The 22,293-nt window shown below is 41.4% G+C and overlaps 2 protein-coding genes across 2 annotated transcripts; one reads left to right on the top strand and one right to left on the bottom strand.

The window, feature by feature from the left end:
• Positions 1-15: 15 nt before the first annotated feature.
• vwa7 (von Willebrand factor A domain containing 7) lies at positions 16-10,820 on the bottom strand. The gene is made up of 17 exons (XM_068712399.1): positions 10,575-10,820; positions 8,877-9,142; positions 8,487-8,720; positions 7,126-7,222; positions 6,017-6,151; positions 5,659-5,854; positions 5,392-5,561; positions 3,626-3,738; positions 3,411-3,527; positions 3,030-3,254; positions 2,675-2,807; positions 2,370-2,522; positions 2,163-2,255; positions 1,755-2,041; positions 1,231-1,367; positions 910-1,069; positions 16-741 (listed from the first exon to the last, which is right to left on the bottom strand). The coding sequence occupies exons 2-17, from the start codon at positions 9,123-9,125 to the stop codon at positions 199-201; spliced, it is 3,042 nt and encodes a 1,013-aa protein (XP_068568500.1). The 5' UTR covers positions 9,126-9,142; positions 10,575-10,820; the 3' UTR covers positions 16-198.
• A 1,466-nt stretch (positions 10,821-12,286) lies between these two features.
• Positions 12,287-21,341, top strand: LOC137870096 (von Willebrand factor A domain-containing protein 5A-like). The gene is made up of 20 exons (XM_068707102.1): positions 12,287-12,351; positions 12,803-12,885; positions 13,111-13,313; positions 13,393-13,615; positions 13,905-14,080; positions 14,161-14,275; positions 14,423-14,571; positions 14,662-14,750; positions 14,865-15,009; positions 15,343-15,422; positions 15,522-15,636; positions 15,776-15,934; positions 16,034-16,137; positions 16,759-16,979; positions 17,273-17,335; positions 17,992-18,045; positions 18,569-18,739; positions 20,100-20,245; positions 20,402-20,525; positions 20,642-21,341. Exons 2-20 carry the CDS (start codon positions 12,840-12,842, stop codon positions 20,719-20,721), a joined length of 2,463 nt encoding a protein of 820 aa, XP_068563203.1. The 5' UTR covers positions 12,287-12,351; positions 12,803-12,839; the 3' UTR covers positions 20,722-21,341.
• The last annotated feature ends 952 nt before the right edge of the window (positions 21,342-22,293 follow it).

Below are 22,293 nucleotides of genomic sequence, written 5' to 3'. Positions count from 1 at the left end.
TTAGTGCACATTCTTTACAAATTACAGTAGCAAGCACAACTCAGTCATTAAGAAAGATATGTTTCTTTCCATATCAGAGTACTTTTCTTTTTTTTTCCTTCAGTTGAATCTGTCTTTTGTGTCTCTTTTGTGTGGGCTGCTGGTCCCCAGTGATCAACACATAGATTTGACCTGCAAAACATTAGTAATCACATCGACCTAAAGCAGACAAGACCACAGCAGACCCAACAACAAGGAAAACACTGGTGTGGGTGTAATCCGTCCAGCTCCACTGGTTTCTGTGCTCCTGTCTCTTAGCCGCCTCAGCTGGCCAGACGTCAGGTGGCAGCGCTTCATGTTTCCAGCTGTGTCCCACACCAGCAGCTCAGCCTGAGCAGAGCAGCAGCTGGACGTGTACTTCACCCACAGCGGCTGAGATGAGCCAGGGGACCATTCAGAAACATTCAGAGCTGGGTCTCCTTTCTCTAATCTGGCCTCGTGGTGGTGGTGGTGGTGACCTCCACTGGTTGTCTTGTCCCTGTGTGCCTGTTGCTGGTCCTCTCCCAGGCTGTCCTCCGTGGGTGGGGGGCTGTGGAATAAAGTCAGAATGCCTTCACCGCTCTGTAGCTGGAGGGCAGCGAGGCCGGAGCGCCCCCTGTCTGACACGACCAGAGATACGGTCCAGCTAGACTCGTTGCAGGTGGAAGGACACGTGGACTGTACTCGTGCAGCGGAGCAGGACGGTGGGGACGTGTCAGGATCCTGCAAGAGCAAGAGTAAGTGATGTCAGACACAGAAAATTCAATGACCAGAGTTTAAGATGAATTAATGATCTTTACGGACAAAAAAACTAACAGTAAACCTCTGTATAGAACAATTAAAGTCGTCCCCAAACGGAGTGTATCCTATTAGTTTTCAGTTAATGCTCACCGGAGGGATCACAGTCATGTAGGCCACTGCGTAGTTTGATTCCGGAGAGTCAAGAGCGCACACAGTGAGTGTTAGGGTCACAGTCGCTCCAGCCTGAGCTGTGGCAGGAGTGAGGACGTCCACCTGACCGCGGAAAGACCCTTGTTCTGCAACATGGAACCTGAGGGACAGAAACTCGAACTTAGAGAACAAACGTTTTCAAGTAGTTCTTCTACATTTAGAGACAAGAGTCCACGAAGATCATGAGATGTGGTTTTCTAATATCACACTATGATCCTAACGTGATTGCAAAGGGAGGACAAGAAAAGAGTCTTTCTCTACCTGTGAGGTCCTCTCTTATGAAGATATCCACAGTCGTCATCAGCAGTCAGACTGAAGAGTCGGGCCGGGCCGTGGTTCAGAATTTCAAAGGCCACCATTGAGCTGTGACCAGGCGCCAGGCGGGGGACAGACAACACCTGAAGAGACAGAGACACATAAACAAAAAGAGACATTTGATTTGAGGTATGTCAATGTGAAACTCCATGAACCAGAAAAATACACCAACACAGAGTTTTATGGAAAGCTGCTAAAGAAAAGTCATAATTTGACATTTTTGTAAGGTGAGATATTTTAACTTCTATGAAGCAGCAATGATTGAGTTTTGACCACTTGGAGGCAGCAGAACATGCTGTAGACACTGACAATCAGTATTAAGGGAGCTAATACTGGTACTGTTCTGGATTATCACGTTCGCCTGTTAGTTTCTGTAAACTGCCTGCTGCATCTGGATATGAATGAACCAAAACAAGGTGCAGGCCATAAAACCACAACAAGCTAAAAGACACAGTCTTGTTTATCACTACCTGTATCTGAACGTGAGTGGGCTGAACCATCTCTGCAGAAACCCTCTCCAGCTTGTTTCCTCTGCTGTCTCGGCCCGTCAGCCGAACACAGAATGGGACTATGGGAACAGAGTCCAACCATCCCACCAGCTCCTCCACAGAGTAGGATGATGAAGATGATGAGGAGGAGTTCAGCTTGACCTGCTGGATGCTTTCCCCGTCAGCTCCCAGCAGCGTCACGTGACTGAAAGACGCCTCCTCATCCGGAGCCAGGCCCGTCACAGCCAGCACCAGAAAGGCTGGAATACCTAAGAAATCACATTAGGCACAAGGCGGTTTTGCTAAACATCTGACACATTCCTGGTTGTGAGACTTCCTCTAGGCTGTCACTGATACATCCCTAATTATATTAGAAAAGAAATGTCTTACCTGCTACTGGACTACCCGCCACTCTGGCCAGACCTGGGTGTGTCTCATTGGTTACGGTGGCAAAGTAATACAGGAAATCTACACTGCTGTCACCTGGGGGTGCAGATCCAAATACAAATACTTTTCTCAGCACAAGGACAGTTAAATAAGAGTCAATGCTCCGTTAAATAACTGTTCTCAATGTGGAACATGTTTTTCTTCTTTTACCTATCACATTGAATGAGAGGCGTCCGTCACTCTTGGCTTGGAGTTTCCACTTGCCTGGCTGTATAGGAGACAGCAGGCTGATACGGTACAGACCCTCGAAGCGCTCCAACTCTGCCAGAGGGCCTTGCTGGCTCAACAGAGACTGGCTTTGGTCTAACAAGAAGAGCAAAATTCACTTATCAAATGCAAAGAAGAGTAGTGGTATTGTAGGACTTTAGGAGCAAAGTACAAAGTGCCGTTCACAGACGACAGACGAAACGAATACAGCTGCTGCGATATGGCTTGCAGCTTTGCCCTGCAGTTACCTGACGGGCTGGTGAGGACACACTCTGTCAGGATGCCAGTGACGTGTAGTGTGACGTTTTTCACTGAGCTGTCAACTCTGAAGGAATGGGAGGACATCAACTCTTCGTCACTTTCCACGTGGAGGAGGGTCACCTGGGGAGGGGGGAGAAAAAGATGTGCTTGTAATGTGAACAGTAGGAGGAAGGCAACAACTACTGGGGATCCCAATGAACAAACACATGCACCTTCCCACTTCATTTTCCTCATAATTTTTCTAAAAAAAAAAAAATGGATCACATGACAATTTGTGTATATATATATATATATATATATATATATATATATATATATATACACAGTATCTTGCTGCCGTACCTTGTTGATGGCTGTGTTATCCTCCACTATGGCAGAGACACTGCGGATGTCAGAGTTGGTGGTGAATATTGTCAGTCCTCCTGACAGGGAGGACAGGGAAGAGTAGAGGGAGAAACGATCAGGGGACAAAAGTTCCCTTCTCCTCCTCCTCCTCCTCCTCCTCCTCTTCCTGCTCCCGCTGCTCTCCGATGTGTATTTGGGGTCTTCAGTTAGGAGAAAAGTCACCTGTGGGAAAATCAGCCCAGAACGTGACCGATGGTTGAGCAGAAAGAAACATGCGAGGACTTGTTTGATTGCAGTGCCCTCGCTGTCGCAATGTCCCCATAAATTACAACTGCATGCGTTTATTAGCGACGAATTCTCTTTCAAATGAAAACCTACCTTGCTCTGTTTCTCCAGTGCGAGGGCCTTCACCACATCAAACAAGTGGGCGTCTTTTGGGGAAGCATCGGTGAATACAAAGATCTCCGACAGCGGTGGACTGTGAGTGAGTGCCAGCTAGAAAACACACAGCAAGATGGGAAATGAGCTACTTTACATGTGTTCACACACTCACACACACACCTGATCACAAAAGACACGGCGTCTAAATTTACCTGAATGGCAGAGAGACACATCTCTGGTTCGTCTCCTCCTCCCAGCGCCATCAGGTTCTCCATGTGCTGCATAAACTGATTTGGGTCATCGGTCTCATAGACCGGTCCTATCTCTGCAGAGCACAGGAGGTAGAAATGTTAAATGGCAAGCAACATCTGCTGAGTAACAGGAGATCTTTTAGGATGTTAACCACCACATTTAACTTTTTGTTGAGTCTTAATGTAATTCAGAGAGCTTACACCAGTTTTAAAGAAATATTTCAACATTTTGGGAAATGTACTTGTTTGCTAATTCTTGCCGAAGATTGACACCACTGTCATGTATGTGCAGTGAATATATAGCTACAGCCAGAAGCCAGTTGGCTTAGCCAAAGACTGAACGCAGTTTAAAACTCCTTTCTTTATGAACTTGGATTTGTGCAAACATTGTCATGTTGAAGCAGGAAAGGGCCCACTATCGTCTCAAGCATATATATATATATATATATATATATATATATATATATATATATATATATATATACATATATATACATATGTATATATATATATATATATATGTATATATATATATATATATGTATATGTATATATATATATATATATATGTATATATATATATATATATATATATATATATATATATATATATATATATATATATATATATATATATACATATATATGTATATATATATGTATATATACATATATATATACATATATATGTATATATATATATATATATATATATATATATATGCTTTAGATTTAGAATTAAGATTTCTGCACAGAGTACTGCACAAATGTAGCATTACGCTTCTATAAATACATAAAGTTTGATCGATGCAGCAGATGCAAACAAATTGTGTTTTTTGTCTTCCACACATTCTCCTTTGCTGTCAAAACCTGGCGCCTACATTGCCCACAATGCACTTACTTTTCAGCTCAAGACCATGACAAATACTCGTACCCTTGTGTCACCGCCACAAATGTTGGGGAAAGGATATATGTATATACAATTAGATGGTTTAATGCTGAAAACCTCAAAGTTAAACCTCTGTTGATCTATCTACATGTCACCCATGCTTTCATTTGTCTGCCATGCATACTGTCACATAGCTAACACTGGTCAGGTGATCTGTTTCCTTCAAGGATCACAGGGGTAAGGGGGCGTGGCCTGGGGGTCAAAGAGAAAGGAAATGTTTGTGGAGGTACATGGAGGGTAACGTTGGAGCCAGGCAGCCTTTAGTTGAGTGAGGGTAGTTTAGCACATTTTTATGGTTGAACGAGGAAATCAGTAAGACCTGAGGAACATAACTATTGAACAGAGAATGGAAATAAAGTCAAGGGCGGATTACCATTTCCTACCTAAAACTATGTAAGGTGAGTTTGATTTCTTTTTTTTCTTCTTTTTTTTTTACAATGCATTGCTTTCTTGATTGTATTTTTTGCATTTTTAAGGGAGGACACATATTTTTAGTTTTAGTTTTTTGGACATTTGGGTTGGATAAGGAGGAATGTTTTGAGTTGGACAAATATTGTGGACATTAGAGCGGAGATTGCGGTTTTCTTTCTTGTGAATTGGGTGTGTGTTGTTTACTTAAAGAATTGAAGCATACATTTAAATGTCCTTAGTGCATCTCTTTGTACTTGTCAGGGGGGCTTTAAAGGCAGCATTTCTTTGAACCAGGTCTTAGTATCACAGTAGCTATTTTGTATATTAATTTAGGCTTAAAAATCAAGATGATTTGTTATACCCTCACCTGGGTCATGGAAGGGCACAAGTAGAAAGGTGCCAAGCTGCCCTGGGCTGCTGGCTCGGCTCTGGATGATGGAGTGGGCCCGGTAGCGAGCGGCAGTGATCTCTTCAAACATGCTGCCAGTGGTGTCCATGACAAACACCAATGCAGGGACCTGCTTCACGCTGAAGAGCCTGCCAAAGGACGTGCAGAAGCAAATAAAGAAATGCACCCAACAGCAATATGATATATTAAATAAGAATTACCTGTAAAACATTTGTCAAAACGTACCTGAGGAAGGTTTTCTGGCCCACGGTGTCTCTGATGTCTCTCAGTACACTCAGGGTGGCCTCCATAGCTAAATTGGCAGCTTCCATGTGGAGGTAATGGTGAGGGGAGAAGAGAGGAGAGGTGCTGTCCTTGTTGATGCCCCCTTTGGCCCCCATGTAGCGGCTGTGGTCCAGAATGCCTCCATGACTACATTTGCCTGAAACAGAAACAGTCCGTATATTTTAAAACCTAATGGAGTGTATTCAAATAGTAACAACATTCACAAAACCAAACAACGTTCTATATGGAGTGTACATATATCCCTTTGCTTTATTTGGCAGGACTGCAGCTATTGGTGGCTGAAGTTTCACTGACATACCGTGAGGTTTTGGAGGGAAAGTGCTGAAGTAGCCTGTGGTGAGCAGCTGGGTCTCTTGCTGCCCGTTTGTCATTCTTGCCAGGAGGTTGTCTCGACAGGTGGCACTGAAGCACTCCATGCAGGTAGGAGTGTCTTCTGTGGACAGACAGGACGAGGGGGTTAGAGTATTGTTATTGAGGCCCATTAAAGCTCCCAATCTGCAGTAGTGAATCTCTTTTTAAACGTAAATACTACTATCGTAATATTATCTTTGTATAGGTTGGGTTTTGTGATTGAAGGCCACATCTTTCGTATAAAGTTCATTATGTGAGGTTTTGGTATGATATGACAAGATGTACCTACAACTATATACAGTCACGATAGCCATCATAAATCTCGGATATACTTCAGATCAGGCCTGCAACTGACAAATTTTTGTTTTTATCAAAGAATCTGCTAATTATTTAGTAGTCGTTTAATATAAGAAATGGTGAACATGACATTTACAAATCCTCACATTTGAGCAGGATCTAGAGAATGTGTGCTTAAACAATTAACTAACCAAATATATGCTGATTAATTTTCTGTTGATTGACTAATAGATTAATCAGCTAATCGTTGCAGCTCAAACTCAGATTGTTGGGTTTTATTTTTAACTTTTGTGCAAACTGATTTAGGTCATTAACTTTGGAAGCACAATACTTTATTGATTCTTTTCCCCCCATTTCTCTGAAGTGATGACAATTATGTTAAACGTAAAGTTATGTATCTTGATTCATTTTAAGAACATATTACTGTATAGTTAATTTACACAAGATAATATTGGTACTTTACAGTTTAGGCTACAAGTGTTGAACTTTTAACACCCGGTCATGTCTGATCTCTATCCAGTAGTTGTTTCAAGTGTTTTTTGAGAGAGAATAAAAAGAATACAGTATTGGAACATATGACTCCAAATGTGGTGCTGTTTGATGAAGAGGACAACAAATGTCTCATCTATGAGGAACCCTTTTGGAAAAGCCCCTGCAGGTTAGGGCTGGGCGATGGTTGAAATGAAATCATTATCACGATATTAATCACAATTACACAATCGGGTCGGTGCCTGTGTGATCGCAGATGTGAAGAATTACCTGCAGCCACAGGGATGGCAGGCTCCTCTGGCTGCAGCAGGTGGAGGTAAATGAAGCGCTGGCCCATCTCAACCCAGTTACTGTGGCTGTAAAAGTCCTGGCATAACAGACATTTGAAAGGCAAAGCATTACTTAAGGTTTTTTCAGCACATATTGACTTTAATGTCATGGCAATATTTCAGCCATTGCAACATACAAGTTGGTATCCATGCAAGCAGTGGGACACGTGTAGAATGATGTTTTTAAAAGGCTGAAAAACCACAACCTGAGTCCATGCAGAACCATTTATATTATATGATTGTTAAAGATCTGCTGATACAATAACATTGTGACTGACACCACTGTAGGGAATGTATTTTGCACATTTGGAAACGTCACACATTTCTTTAGTCAAGACTGAGGAGAATCTTCAAAGCAGACTCCTCAATACCTCAATCACTTTTACAGATCATTTGTCTGCATCTCAATCAGGATTTCAGTACAATGCACAGTGCTTTCTCCCGTCACATTACTGCACTGTCTGAGCCAAACAGACTACATGCTCTCAGAATAGTTTTGATTTTAATACTGGAGTTAACATATTTTTAATTATATTTAATTTCACTATAGCAGGAAGTAGCCGAAGGCAAAGTACACAGTTTATAACTTGTAAACACCTTCTGCTAGTTTTTGCTAAGCAGCTGTTAACATTTCCAAGTGGGATGTAGCTTGATTGAGCCTGCTAATTTAGGAATATCAATGAATCTATTTATATTCATTCTTTATTGTAAAACATTACTTTAATTAGTTCATTTTAAGTCTTACAAGTTTGCACACTTAGCTTGAATTTTCTACATAGCCCTATTTTTCCCCTTTAACTTTCCAGCTAGCTTTCTCACCACATGGCACATTTCCCGTAGTATGTATTTGACAAATTAACACTGGATTTATTTGGCATGGATTATGTCTGCTTATGATATGGTAAAAGGTACGTTTCTATCTGCATATGACATGGTAAATACAGCCTGAGGAAATTATTCCCATTATTTCCATTATAATCTCACAGAATTCCTGTTAATTCCTATGGAAAGATTCCACCAAGAATACTGATGGAATTTTGCAACCCTATAGTCGAGTGTTAAACATCTGTTTCCCTTCTGTATTTAAAAATGCTGTTGTATTTATGAGTGCCTGTTGTAAAATGATATGGGTAATGCCTGTAATATTCTTACATTCCTGTGCTTCCAAAATTGAGCAATGAGTTTGTTTTATAGCCAGTTATTAGGCTTTATGCTCCCACAAGAGGCCAACAACTGGAATCATGGTATGAACTGCTCTCCTCGTCCATACATCATCGGACCCTTCTTTACGCTGCTGTGTACCTGCAGGGAGTGAAATAGCTGGCCCAAGCTGTGACGAGCACTTTGGTACTCTTTGGCTCGTACTGAGAGCAGAATCTGAGCCCAGAACTGCCGCAGCATCCCCATGGAGCTGTCCACACGCTCTGAATCAAAGTGGTACACCGGGTCGGACCTGGTGGAGCTCAAGAAGTCCATGGCCGCATTGGACTTCACCACCTCTCCCACAGCTCTCCAGAAGCCACGGCCCAGTCTGGTCTGGGAGGGATACAGGCTGATTTTTGTTATTATGATCATTTTAATGAGATGTGCTCAAAAAACGTCATTAAAGCTGTTAAGATAATACAATAAAGCTCTCATGTAATAGTAAAAAGTAGGTCTTTTCATTTGAATGTAAAGTAAACATCAGCTCACCTCTTCCTCTGCATGCTTCCCCTGGTGTTCTTTGATGCCCCTCAGAGTCTCCATGGTGACGTTGAGAATGGCCTGCTCTGTGATGTGCTGGTGTGTGTGCGAGTTCAAAGACAGCGTTAACACTCTTGACCAAAAGTTGGGGAGGAAGCCCATGCACGGTAAAGCCAGGAGGAGGAGGAGGAGATAAGCCAGAATAAACACCGGCTTTCCACTCCCGTCCCAGAATCTTCCTCTGTCCTGTGACATCATGTCCTGCAGAGATCTACCTGCATGAAATAAAATAAATCAAAGGTGTTTTTGTCATCACCTTCAATACAAAACACACTGTATCCAATTTGATCCCACTGAACAGTGATGGCAGAAAGCAAAGGCCAACTTTTAAATTAGAATGCAATGCAGAGCTTAGAATGAACCAATAATCTACATTATTCATATCATGAAATGAAACAAATTGTTTTGACATGGCGACAAACAACGACCATTTACACATAGAGCAGAGCAGACGCAGACAAACATTAGCAATCAATGGAGCTGTGTCTCTGGACACCTGACAAAGTCCAATGTTAAGTCTCCTTTTAGCTCTATTTTAGTCTCCACCAACATCCTGCTTCTAAATTCTCCATTATGTTCACCACCTAGTTGCTATCTTTGTCTGTTCCACAAGTCACTTTATCCTGTTTTTACTAAAAACCACCATCAGCTGCTGCTGAGCGGTAAAAATGAACAGAAATGGTAAAGTTGTGGAAGTCACATTACACATAGTCACTTGATCCATCGTTCATGTAAAAACATTAACAAAGGCAGCTTTGATAAAATATATTTTAAGTTTTTAGTGAATGCTTCATTTTTCATTTTTTAAGCGGTAATTGTTGCCTTTTAGAAAAGCATGTTGGAAACATTGTAACTCAAACATTAAGACGTTTAGCTGAGCTTAACAATCGTTACCAAATGAGTTCTTTAACGAGATGTGAAAAGCGTTTCCCGCTTGCTAAATGGATGCCTACGAAATGACCCGACCCCTATTGTTCAGCAGTGTTTTGTGCTTATTTGATCATTTTGCGCCAGTCATCCATGTGTCCTCTTGTCATCACCCACTCCTTAACTCCCCCCCACCAAAAAAAAAAAACAAAACCTCCCCACATTTTTCTCAGCTTTGTCTGTACAGAAGCCTCTATTGTTCTTTGTCATCTTTATTCAGATTACAATACTCTGGTTTTGTTCTCCTAGTCTGTGCTTTCACAAGGCTGACACCAAAACAAAGCATGAGGCCTATAAACAACTGCTCCCTCTACTCTGCCAACCTGCATTCAGCAGTTGAAATTGATTGGCGTGGTTCCTTGAACGAAGAGCAAAAAGACTCGTCCTTTCACTCATTCTCCAGGAGTGATCTGATCTGATTATTTATATTAGATATAATATATATTTGAACATGTTTTTAACATAGCTGCTCATCTTTTGCTGAGTTTGCCCATCAACAAACGAAGACGGCATATTATCTTGTACAACTTCCTCCTTCATCACAGTGCAATAATGTCATCTAGGAATGTTCAGACTATTTGAATCACTAGCGCTGAAGTACAAAATGAGTGCATGCTCTATAATACATTTTTGAATGATGGTTTGCATATTAACAGGCAACTGCAAACTTTTGCTTAAAACTGTAGATTTCTACACAAAATAAAAAGCAGATGTGCTCACCTCAGTTCATCATGGCAGACTTTCTTTCTTTTTTTTGATTTTGTTCAGACACCACAGCATCTAGCAGAGACGTAACACTCCTGTAATTGCAGAGGAACACACCACACACGCACGTTCATGTGATAGACTTTCACCGCAACCTGTCAGCAGAGGAAACTGTGCACAGTATCACAGCAGTCCTGTCTTGTGTAGCAAAAGTATTGAGTCTTCACGTTTGTCTGTCCTTGGGCTCTTGTCTCTGGCCAGCTCCTGAGACAGAAAAATAACGGAAGAAGCCCTGTTTAACTCGGAAAAGAGACTGGTTGACGCTGAGTGGGCTTCGGGTGCGTTTCCTAGCGTTGGGGGGCACGCCATGAGGCAGAAGACGTGTCGTCATAGCTCCCCTACCGCCTTGTACCCCTCCTAACCCCCCATTATAGCATGGTGCATTGATTCACCACAATAGGGCCGCATACATTACTGGCCAGGGTGTTCCACTTGCGCTTTCCCCAACCCCCCCCCTCTGCCCTCTATCCATCACTCTCTCTTTTCCTCACAAAACCAAAAAACAGTTTTTTACAACTGCAACCACCACAACCCCTTCCAGTCTCCCTAGTTCCCCACATTTCTAATGACAATCCAAAGAAGGCCACCAGTTGCTAGCCAACGCTAGGGACAGTGTTGAACTTCAGTTTGTTGAATTGAATGTTGTAAAAGAAGGAGCGGTGAATGATTGGTTTTTGGTGCTCTGTTGTGTCAGGGGTTTCGTTCTGGTAGGTTTCTCAACTACCGTATAAAAAAATAAACCATTTAAAAATGTTTCGTCCTGTTTTAGTTAAGGAGTGAATGAGAAACAAAGAGACAAGGAGAAAGTTTTGATGCAGAAAGTGTTGTGCTCGTGGTTGCAACGCTTTTGGAAACCACAAAAAGGGTTTTGTATTCATTCAGAAAGTGAAAGTAGATCAGTGGGAGGCTTGACCGCACAGCATCACAGCACTATAGAGTCAGGGAACAATGGGTGAAAAAAAAAACATTAAGACAGTGTGCAATGCATGTAACTCTACGAGTGTGACCAGTCCTGGAGGGAGTATCCTGTGGAGAAACCTATGATTTACTGGATGCCAGCTGCAGGTGAGGCTAGTGAATGTTTCCTGTTCAGCTGCTGTAAGGTAACCCAGTTTGTTTTAGTGCTGATGATTCCTCAAACCTGGTTTTGCTGCAGACAGTATTTATTTATTGTACCAGGAGTTAGTTATGAGCTAGTTCACATCTATACTTTCTTGGCAGGAAATGAAGAATAGTATCTTTCAGACAATCATCACTAGATCCTCATGACCTATTGTTTCAGTACAAAAGCCTCATAGTCTAGAAAAGCCTATACTTTGTTACTCGTCCAAATCCTCATCCAGGGGAGGCATTTCTGACAGAAATCTGACTGTAGCCGGCTGATGATGAAGCTGGTCATTGAGGTAATTAACTGCAGATCAGACTGTGCATGCGCACAGGCGAGAAACCGTACAAAACAAGATCCAAACAAGATCCAAACAAGTTTGTTTTGGGGTTTTACCCATTTTAGGACGAACACATACGTAACCGGTATGCCGTCCACAGCTGTGCGGCTGACTTCATGCCGAGCAGCATTCCTGAGTATGTTATGAAAGGTTTGTATGGCCTGTGACGGGAAAACCCCACCTGCCATGTGCTTAAACTGTAGGCGTGGCTTGGGTTTGACTGCACAACCTGGACGCTTCCTGCTTACTCCGGACGCTTACTGCAGCAGAGGACACTTACTCCTGAGGTAGGAACCTGATGTATTGTTTCTATGATTAGATTATACATTTATGTTATGTTAAACCAAGTGTATTATACACATACATCAGGTGAACACAATGCTGCTTTTATATACATTTTTGTTTCAGTCCTGCTGTTATCTTTCTACTTTGTTTTATGCAGACTCTCCATTTACAGTAATGATCCATAATTCCTGGCGAGAGAGATTGAACAAACAAACCCACGGGTTTAAAAAATAAATAAATAAAACATGTAGAGGCCTCAGGTGTTTACGTAGGTTACACACACCAGCTAATTTAGAAGCATAACTCATCATATGAACAGTCATATTATACTTGCATGTAGCTAATTAGACTTATATGAAAAGAGAGTTTTAGGAAATTGAAATGAACATGCAGTGAATGTTGGCATAACAGAGTTTAATTTCCTTTCCCATTATTTTATTTTATTTTTGACAGCTATCGCTTCCTTGACAGTGTAACCTGTTGAACAGGCATGATGGTGAACTGCTGTGGTCTGCTCTATACAAATAAGGAACCAGGTATAGAGCTGTTTGTGGTGTGTGTGAATACAATAGTCCATGTAAAGGGAAGGGGCTTTTACAAACCTATTTAAAACTGAATGTGAAAAGGTACAGTATTCTAAAAGTGATTGAGGATGGGGACTTTAATTACCATCAACCATTTGCAAATATTGTCACCCACAAAACACAACAAAGTTTTCACACGGTCTGTGTTCATTGTGTTTCCTTCTGTCTCTCGGTCAGTTCCTCTGAAGAGCGTGGAGGTGGAGCTGGAGGTGAGGGACCATGTGGCTACAGTGGTCTCCACTCTGAACTATGAGAACAAGGAGGACAAACCACTAGAGGCTGTTTTTGTCTTCCCTCTGCCTGGAGATGCTGCTGTCTGTCATTTCAGTGCTAAGATTGGACAGACACACATTGTAGCTGAGGTGAAGGAGAAACAGGAGGTGAGCTGGACGGTAAAGACTCACAAAAGAAGCTTTAAAACACAGCAAACGTTGCTCACACGTGTCCTCTGTGTCTCAGGCTCGTGAGCAGTATGACGATGCTTTGAGCTCCGGTCAGCAGGCCTTCCTGTTGGAGGAGAGTGAGCAGAGTCCAGATATATTCTCTCTGAGTGTGGGCAGTCTGCCTCCAGGAGAGAGCGCCTCCATCAGGCTGGAGTACGTCATTGAGCTGGCTGTGCAGGCTGATGAAGGGCTGAGGTTTTGTCTGCCTGCTGTGCTCAACCCTCGCTACCAACCTCAGGGTAGGAAAACCAGCCAACACCTTCATCAGGAGCCCTCAAGCTTCAACTTAGTGCTCACCACACCTGTCCATCCAGAGGGTTTTATTGCATCAGTAATTGTGACTACAGAAGTATTGTCCTGAAGAGCTGCTATTTAAAAACTTCAGTAGTTTGAAAGGGGGCTGAAGGGCTGAATATTAATTTGTATGTCCTTGCTAGCAGCATGGCTCAAGGGAATGAAATGTTAGTATGATGTGCAACAAAGGCTACGATGGTGCTACATGTCTGAACATTTTTACCTTGTTAACAGGGAGTGGTGGTAGTGAAGGTGGCAACGTTCAGGTGACCTCTGTTCCAGCCTCTCTGGTGCCCTACAGTCTGTCTTTCTCTGCCCGAGTGTCCTCTCCTCGTCCCGTCTCTAAAGTAGAGTCCAGCTGTCCCCTGGAGCCTCTCCAGTACCTCAACACAGAGCAAACCCAGGCCACGGTAGGTAGAGTTCTACTGATGATTGTTAGAGGATATATCACTATATTTACATTGATGAGTGTGTTTTTTTTGAACTGCAGGTCAAGTTGGCTGCAGGACACAAGTTTGACAGAGATGTTGAACTGCTGATTTATTACAAAGATGCCCACCAGCCCACTGCTGTGGTGGAGGCAGGACAGACCTCTTCCCAGCCTGGTGAGTGACCGTTAGAGAAGGTGTTTGCAAATAAAAAAAAGGCCATTACATTCAAACTGATGTAATGAGTTACATTTAAGTATTTTGATTTTTAAATAGCTGAGTGCAGAGTTGTGTATATTTTTCTGTTTCTCCTCTGTGTTTCAGGCACTCTGATGGGTGATCCAGTAGTGATGCTGAGTCTGTACCCTGAGTTCCCCCAGGCTGTGATGTCTTCAGTCGCTTCATGTGGAGAGTTTGTCTTCTTATTGGATCGATCTGGCAGTATGAGTGGTGGAAAAATAAAGCGTGCCAGGGTATTAAATATGTGTTATTTCTATCATAGAATCATTCATAGTGTCTCTCTCACACAGTGACCTTCACTATCTTCTCTGTCCTCCCTTAAGGATACTCTGCTGCTCCTGTTGAAGAGCGTACCACTAGGCTGCTATTTCAACATCTACAGTTTTGGGTCCAGCTACGAACACATCTTCCCGTAAGTCACTCCCTCAGGTCACTCAGCCTAACAAAGTTTGTTATCTCCTGTATTGTCACTTGTTGTTCATGTGTTCATTGCACCATGTGTTCATTCATGTGTTTCTGGTGGCAGTAAGAGTGTAGAGTACAACCAGAAGTTTATGGAAAAGGCTCTGAAGAAAGTTGACAAGATGGAGGCTGATCTGGGAGGAACAGAGATCCTGAAGCCCCTCAAACACATTTACAGCCAGCCCTGCATTCCCAATCAACCTAGACAAGTAACACCCACACACACACACACACACACACACACACACACACACACACACACACACACACACATATACATATGTGTTAAACAGGTTGTGCAAATATCTCTTGTAGGTAATAGTATCATACCGTTCAGTCAGAACTTCCTACTGTTCTATTTTTAACAGGTTCATTCTTACCACACCTTGTTCTTTAGAATGTACCATTAAAAGCACTTGTTTTACTGAAACAGCAATCAAACACAGCTGTCAGAGAAAGATTATGATGATTCAACACATGCTGCATGTTTTTTGGGTGTGATGTTATGTAGCTTAGAGTGATGTGTAAACTCTCCTCCCTAGCTATTTGTCTTTACTGACGGAGAGGTGGGGAACACGAAAGAAGTCATCAATCTGGTGAAGAAGAATTCAGGTTCCCACAGGTGAAACAAAACAAAACACAAAACACAACAAAAACCCACAGTTCACAGAATATGTCCCATTTTCAAAAGTGTGTTAAAAACACAACTACTGTATTGTAGGTGTTTCTCCTTTGGGATTGGGGAAGGGGCCAGCTCTGCTCTCATCAACGGGTTGGCCAAGGAAGGAGGAGGTCACGCTCAGTTCATCACAGGGACGGACAGGATGCAACCCAAAGTAAGACATCACAGCCTTTATATACATTTTAATGAAAACTGCAATTAGGACAGACGACACGATAAGAAATGTAAATTAATACATTTGGTAAAAACTCAGTTTTTCTCCCAACTTTTTGTAAATTGTTTTTACTCATCAGGTGATGCAGTCGCTGCGATTTGCTCTTCAACCAGCTGTGGTGGACATCTCAGTCACGTGGGATTTGCCAAAGGGAGTTTCTGTCAATGCTCTCTCTCCACCAATCACAGCACTGTTCCAGGGTCAAAGGTCACTGGTTTATGCCCAGCTCACTGGACAGGTAGGAGCAGTAACATCTTATAGTGAAAGTGCTTCCTGGTTAGATTTCTCAGGTCAACTATGATGATACAAATGGTTTCTAACTCTGATGCTTTCTCAGAGTTCAGAGGCCTCAGAGGGCTGTGTGACGGTGAAGTACAGTCTGGCAGGTAATCCCTCTCAGAACCAGCTTCACTTCAGTCTCACACCTGCAGAGGACACTGGGTAAAACAACACTGTTATGCATTTGATTTAATTATTTAGTTCATTAAAGTAAAACTCTAGCTAGGAATGAGAAACAAGACACAGTTTCATAAAAGAATGTTGTACTGATGCATTAAAGATCTGCTCAGTGGCTGACACACACAATGTGGAGAATGGCTTTATATGTAATCATTTAGTCCACAAATCTGCTACAAGAGACTAGACTAGAATTAATCATTGTTTCCCCCCTAAATACCTGTAAAAACCTTGCAAAGCATCATCAGTCGCACAAAACATCAGTTAATTGTTCATAACATAACAGGTTTCCAACATTTCTCAAGATGGTTTATGTTCTATTCAAATAAAATCAAGAATGCTGCATAAAAATAAATAAAACACATCAATTTGCAAATGCAAACATGCAAACCGTGGCGACGTAAGAAACCCAGAGAATCCCTGCAGCAGAGCAATATAGTTAAAGTGTTTTATGCTATTTCTCTACATTTTAACATGTTTCAACAGTCATTGACATCTTTGTACTGTGCACTGCTGAACATACATGAACCCTAAAATAAATAATCAATACGTTTATTCTAATATGGTTCATCTGTGTGCAGATGTGTTAACATCTCTTCTCTGCAGATTAACAGTCCACAGGTTGGCTGCTCGGACTCTGATTCGCTCCCTGGAGATGGAGGAGAGAGAGCGTGAAGGACCGGAAGATGGAGGAGTGAAGAAGAAGGTGGTGGATCTCAGTGTCCAATCAGGAGTGAGCAGTGCCTTCACTGCCTTCATTGCTGTCAACAAAGACAACAGCGAAGCTATTCAAGGACCTCTGGTGCGCAGAAATGTTCCAACACCCAGTGAGTGTTTTCAAGGAAATTAAAAAACTACAGTCACCCTCTACTTACTAGATACTAGCCACTTGAGGGGACAGGAGCTTCTCCTTTGCTGCCCCCTCCATTTGTTTAGTGCTCACAGTGTGTTTGCGTGTGTATGTAAACTTTTGAGATATTTCAAACTATTTTAACTGCTTGTTGTTAGTCATTGTAATAAGCTCAGAAAACAGTAGTTTTGTTGATATTGTTTGTTTAATTATCATATCATGATGAAGCTCGTATCTTGACCTCATACTTTTTTTTTTTTTATCTCAAAGTGATGATGGCCTGTAGTATGCCCCTGCGTGGTCAGAGATCCTGTGGTGCTCCTGTGATGAGTAGTAAGTAAAAAAATCTTCAAAGCTGAATCGGAGTGAAACTCATATCTGTGTATTTCTATAAATAGACTAAATGGTTGGAAACAAAACAACAACAAACAAAAAAGCACATTTCTCTGGCAGAATTGCTCTGCTTGCTTGTTTGTAGATTTAATGTGATGAACTGAATGTCGTTTTTTGGGCTCCAGGCTGCTTTGGTAGTCATTGACGTAAGAGACGTGTGATTGCATAGTGCAGCAAGTGAAGAAGTTTGAACTGTTTGTTTTCATGGAGGCATGCTTGTGCCCCACTCATATTTATCTTTTATTATTTGTAAACATTTTAAGTTATATTTTTAATTAGTGTGAGGTATTGTTACATACTGTGTATAAGTGGACATGTTTACTGAGGTAATAAATAAAGTTAGAAATAGGGTCATTTTTTCATAGACTTCTTTACTATCAAACTTATTTTTTCATCAGTGGTGTCGCCCCCTGCTGGTCATTAATAAGAATGCAAGTTTAAGGCTCTTCAGCATTGGCTTCAGTTTTCAATACGGGAGATTGCCGCCCGGTCATTGTACTCATCTCAGAAACCACTGGTTTAGCAGTTAAAGTTTATCTTTAATCATTCTCAGGTAACGTCCTGACCTATTTCTCTTTCTCTTTTTAACCTCAAAGCTGACCCTAATCTCATTCAAGCCTATTCTATTTCCAGCAATGCTCATGCTAAATGTAAGTATACAAGGTAACTGTGATTTTAACACACACCTGTGTATTCCTATAAATACAGTACATGGATAGAGACGGAGCAAACAGCATGAACTACTGTATGTAGGAGTTCTGGCAGTCCTGAACATAAGCAACATATAATTACCCAGGACTCTCAGCAGAATCCTCGTCGCTGCTCAGATTTATTGAGAGCTCCTTCAAACAGCAGAACCTTCTTCCTTGTTAGAACCTTGTTTTAAGATCCTTCTGGAGTTGTCATTGTCCCACATTAAAGAGACATAGCATTGGGAAACACGTTGCTTCATGGCGATGACCGCGGCCAGTGGACTTATTATGAAAACAACTTCTGCTGAGAGGAATAAATAATATGAAGGAATATTTCACCAAAATGCCCAATGTGGCTCTTGTTTCCTTTGATACTGATGCGAATAACAATACTAATGGCAATATTTGTATTAATAACAATAATAATGATGAGTCACAGAGGGATAATACATAGTAATCAGGCTGTGTGCTCTTTCTGCAGGTCGTAAGAGCAAAAAGATGGGAGGCCCCAGCCTAAATGTATTCTCTAATATGAAGAAGAAGCTCGTTGCCTCAACGAAACCACAGAAGATGTCTTTGAAGAGTCCTGTTCCTCAGTCTTTGTCTCTGTCCAGTGAGCGTGATGAGTCTGAGGAGTGTGATGATGATGATTGTAAGTCTTAATATTTTCCTCTACCACATCATACTGGCTTCACCAGTGTGATAAATGTAACAGTTCACTTTCAGGGCCTTTTGTTCTCTAAACAAAAATACCCAAAGACATTTTTTACATCACCATGGACTGTTATGGACTGTTATGCCCCAAAGAGATGCCTGGCTTACCCAAATATACAACAGCTGGTATCTGCACACAAAATTTGATCATATTTCTAAAGCACCACATTAGATTTGTGCCAAAGACAATTCATGATTTAATTCCCCAGCAGAGCAGCGGATGGACTAATGGTTATTATGACAGAGTTTGAATATTGCAGAAAATCAGTTATCACTGGAATCAGCAGGACGTTGAAAATGAGAAATGATCTAAATAATAGTTTTAAGTGGAAGTCTGCAAATGCAGCTCGCTGGAGTCACATGAAGTTTAAATATGGAGGGCTAATGTCGATGATTAGTTGTTGTCACAGCCTCATTAACGCCGTCGTGAACTGTAAGTTTGCTGTGTTAAAATATGAGTTACTCACATTGTTCATGATTTAATATGTAATTATTATATTTTTAAAGATATAATTAAACTACAGACCGTTTTGCAATGGCATCGTTTTGCATCCCCCTTACTTCCGGCACCCTCGCTCGAACCACACCCATCTTAGAACTCTGCCTTCATTTTGACCTCAGCGACACACCTGTAGAGCTTTGTGACTGCATCTTGCACGGTTGCGACGTCATGGCAGTGACAAAATATGTCCGAAGACAGAAATTTAAACACTCACACACAGGCTCAATAAGTGAAAACAATATCAGTGTCGCTGACGCGGCTGTTACTGATTTATATTGTTTCTTTTCTTTGTACTCACTGGTTTCTGGTGCAGTGGTTACTACTTTGAGAATCTCTGCGTCCTACAATTTAAGTTCCTTCCTTGTATTTACTGTTGTTGCCTTTTGTGTAATGTTCTACGTCTCTTTTGCTCTTTAAGCGATGGAACTTTGTATTGGTCCAATACTTTCATAACGACCAAATACTTGCAAAACTAATGACATCAGCCCATCAGCTGTACTTAGTGTTTATAGCTAATTAGCTAATTAGCAGGTAATGCTGAAAGGTGAAGACCGATTCCAAAAAAAGAAGCAACTATATTATTTGAAAAGAGAAAATGTGAGTTGGTGTTTTCCAGTTTAGCATGTCACTTTTTAGTTTAGTAATTCACTCATATTTCTTTTCTGTAATATACTGGTATCTATACGTCAGTATCAAATGTGAAAACAATAAGAAAAAAGACCAAACTAAATACATAGCAGTCCAATAAGCCACAGAGATTATTTTTATCTTCTCACTGTGGTTTCCTCCTCCGAAGCCGGCTTGCCCAAACAGCCACCCAGAGACCCTTTGCTGCAGCTGGTCTCCCTCCAGAAGGCGTCTGGCTGCTGGGTGCTGGATCCAGATCTGGCTGCTGCACTGGGAAAGACCAGTGAGGAGGTGGAAAAGCCCAAGCCTGCATCGGTGGGTTATTGTCAAATATAATGACATAAATGAATAATTAACAATAACAGTATTTAAGTTTCTTTTTTTCAATTGTTATATTGTGAGGAAGTCAGATTTTTCGTTGAGCTATATCTTCTTTGTTTTAGTTTTTTATTCTTTGATTTGGTGAATTAGGTGAACCAGGACGTGTGGGTCACCATTCTGGCTCTGATCTGGCTTCATGGTTTCAAGATGGATGCTCAGGAAGAGTGGGAGCTTCTGGCTATGAAGGCTGTGTCATGGCTCCGAGCTCAGAAAGGTAAAACCCATAATAATAAGTGTTAATACGTTGTTTTATACAGTGTTTGCTGGTTAAAATCATCTGTTTGCCCACATTCAGTCTGCTGATGACTTGTTTTGTGTGTGTTTTTTCAGCATCATGTGTGAAGGAGAGTGTGGAAGCAGGAAATGCTCTGTTGGGTTGCAGCGTGCAGAAAGACGCCCTGGGGATCTGAGGTTTTCACTGAAGGGGCTTCTGCTTCAGGATTGGTCACTTCTGGCACACAGAAGCAGATTCACTCCATCCTACAATATTGACTTCAAATCCAGTTATGCCTTTCACATCACCTTGTGTCTAAAACAACTGAATATTAAACTCACACCTCCTCCATTCACTGTGCAGTAAAAACTATGTGACACCAGGCTTACATGAACTTTAGTCAACTCTGAATTGCAAATCTAACCTTGAGCTGTCAGCAGACATTTCTGGCCACATTTTAAAAAGTTTAAGAACTGCCTGCTTCAACTGTGATGTTTTTGTCACAGCTCTGCCCCTTCTCTCCTATCACTCCACACCCTCCTCACTCTACCTGTCAGCCACTCCCTCATCATCAGCACAACTCCCTTCACCTGCCTCTGATCAAGCCACTTTATAAACTCCTGCCTCTCAGACACACTTTGCCAGATCATTGCCATGTCAACCCGCCCGTTTGGCTCATCCTGTTCCCGGTTTCCCAGTCTGTCTGCCCTGCTGGATTTGGATTTGGATTCAGACCCAGTCTGTCCTTGGCTTCCCTGCTGTGTTCCTGTAAGATTCCTGTCGTGTTCTTGACTCATTAAAACCCGTTTCACTCTGCATCTGGTTATGTCTGCATTTGAGTCCTCCATCACACCCCGTGACAGTTTTTTTACTTTTTGTATTGTTTCAGGGTAATATATCCTAAATTACTGCTGAGTCTTGGGGATGTTTTTGCCTCAAAATGAACCTCACACTTCCGCGTCCAACATTAAAGGGTTGTGAACGTATTGCACGTATTCTATGTGTGAGAAGTTGATACTTTACCCAAAGCCAAAAGATTATAAAGTATGTTTTTAAAAAGTGTGCCACCAATCAATTCATTTTCTGAATCAACTAAAGTTAACTCTATTCACTCCCAGCAAGTAGACACTTATTTTCCAGATCCATTTATTTTGAACCAATCCGACGGCATCCAATCAAGTTACAGGAGAGAACCACAAAAGTTATGTTACAGAGCGCCAGTTGGAAAAAGAATCTACTGATTATTTTCTTCAGAGTAACTAAAACGCTATTCAAGAAGAACCCATCTATTACTTTTCTTTTTAATTTATATTTCTAATTAATTTAGACATGAAACATGAAATATTACTTTAACAGTTAAATATAACAAGACAGGGCAGAAACACAAAATGCAATGTCAGCACTATTTTTTTTGTACAATTTAAGTTCAGTCGCACTTGTTTTAACAAATAAAAATATTTTAAAGAGCATTCATGATTTTTGTAAATTATTATTACTCGGTAGTTAAAGTGGCATTACATTTAATGAAGAGTGCATTATCACTGGTTTAGGACTCAAAACTCAAAGTTTAGATTTTGAGATTTGACCTTCTTGTGACTTAAAAAACAATGAGGTCCCACCTCTGGTAAGAACTGCAGGCAGCAGAAACTACATTGTGTTGCATGTTTGTGTGGGCTGTATTAGGATTATGAATTGAAACGTTGTGCTCTCTGCTCCATTTTAACAGAGAAAGTTGTTTTTTGTGATTTCAAGTAACATCTGCAACCTA

Source organism: Cebidichthys violaceus, unplaced genomic scaffold (genome assembly GCF_023349555.1).
Source record: "Cebidichthys violaceus isolate CVI_PGR_0920_01 unplaced genomic scaffold, fCebVio1.0.p SCAF_1, whole genome shotgun sequence".
Taxonomy (NCBI): domain Eukaryota; kingdom Metazoa; phylum Chordata; class Actinopteri; order Perciformes; family Stichaeidae; genus Cebidichthys; species Cebidichthys violaceus.
The sequence above is the reverse complement of the archived record's forward strand: the minus strand, read 5'-3'. Positions and strand labels throughout refer to the sequence as shown.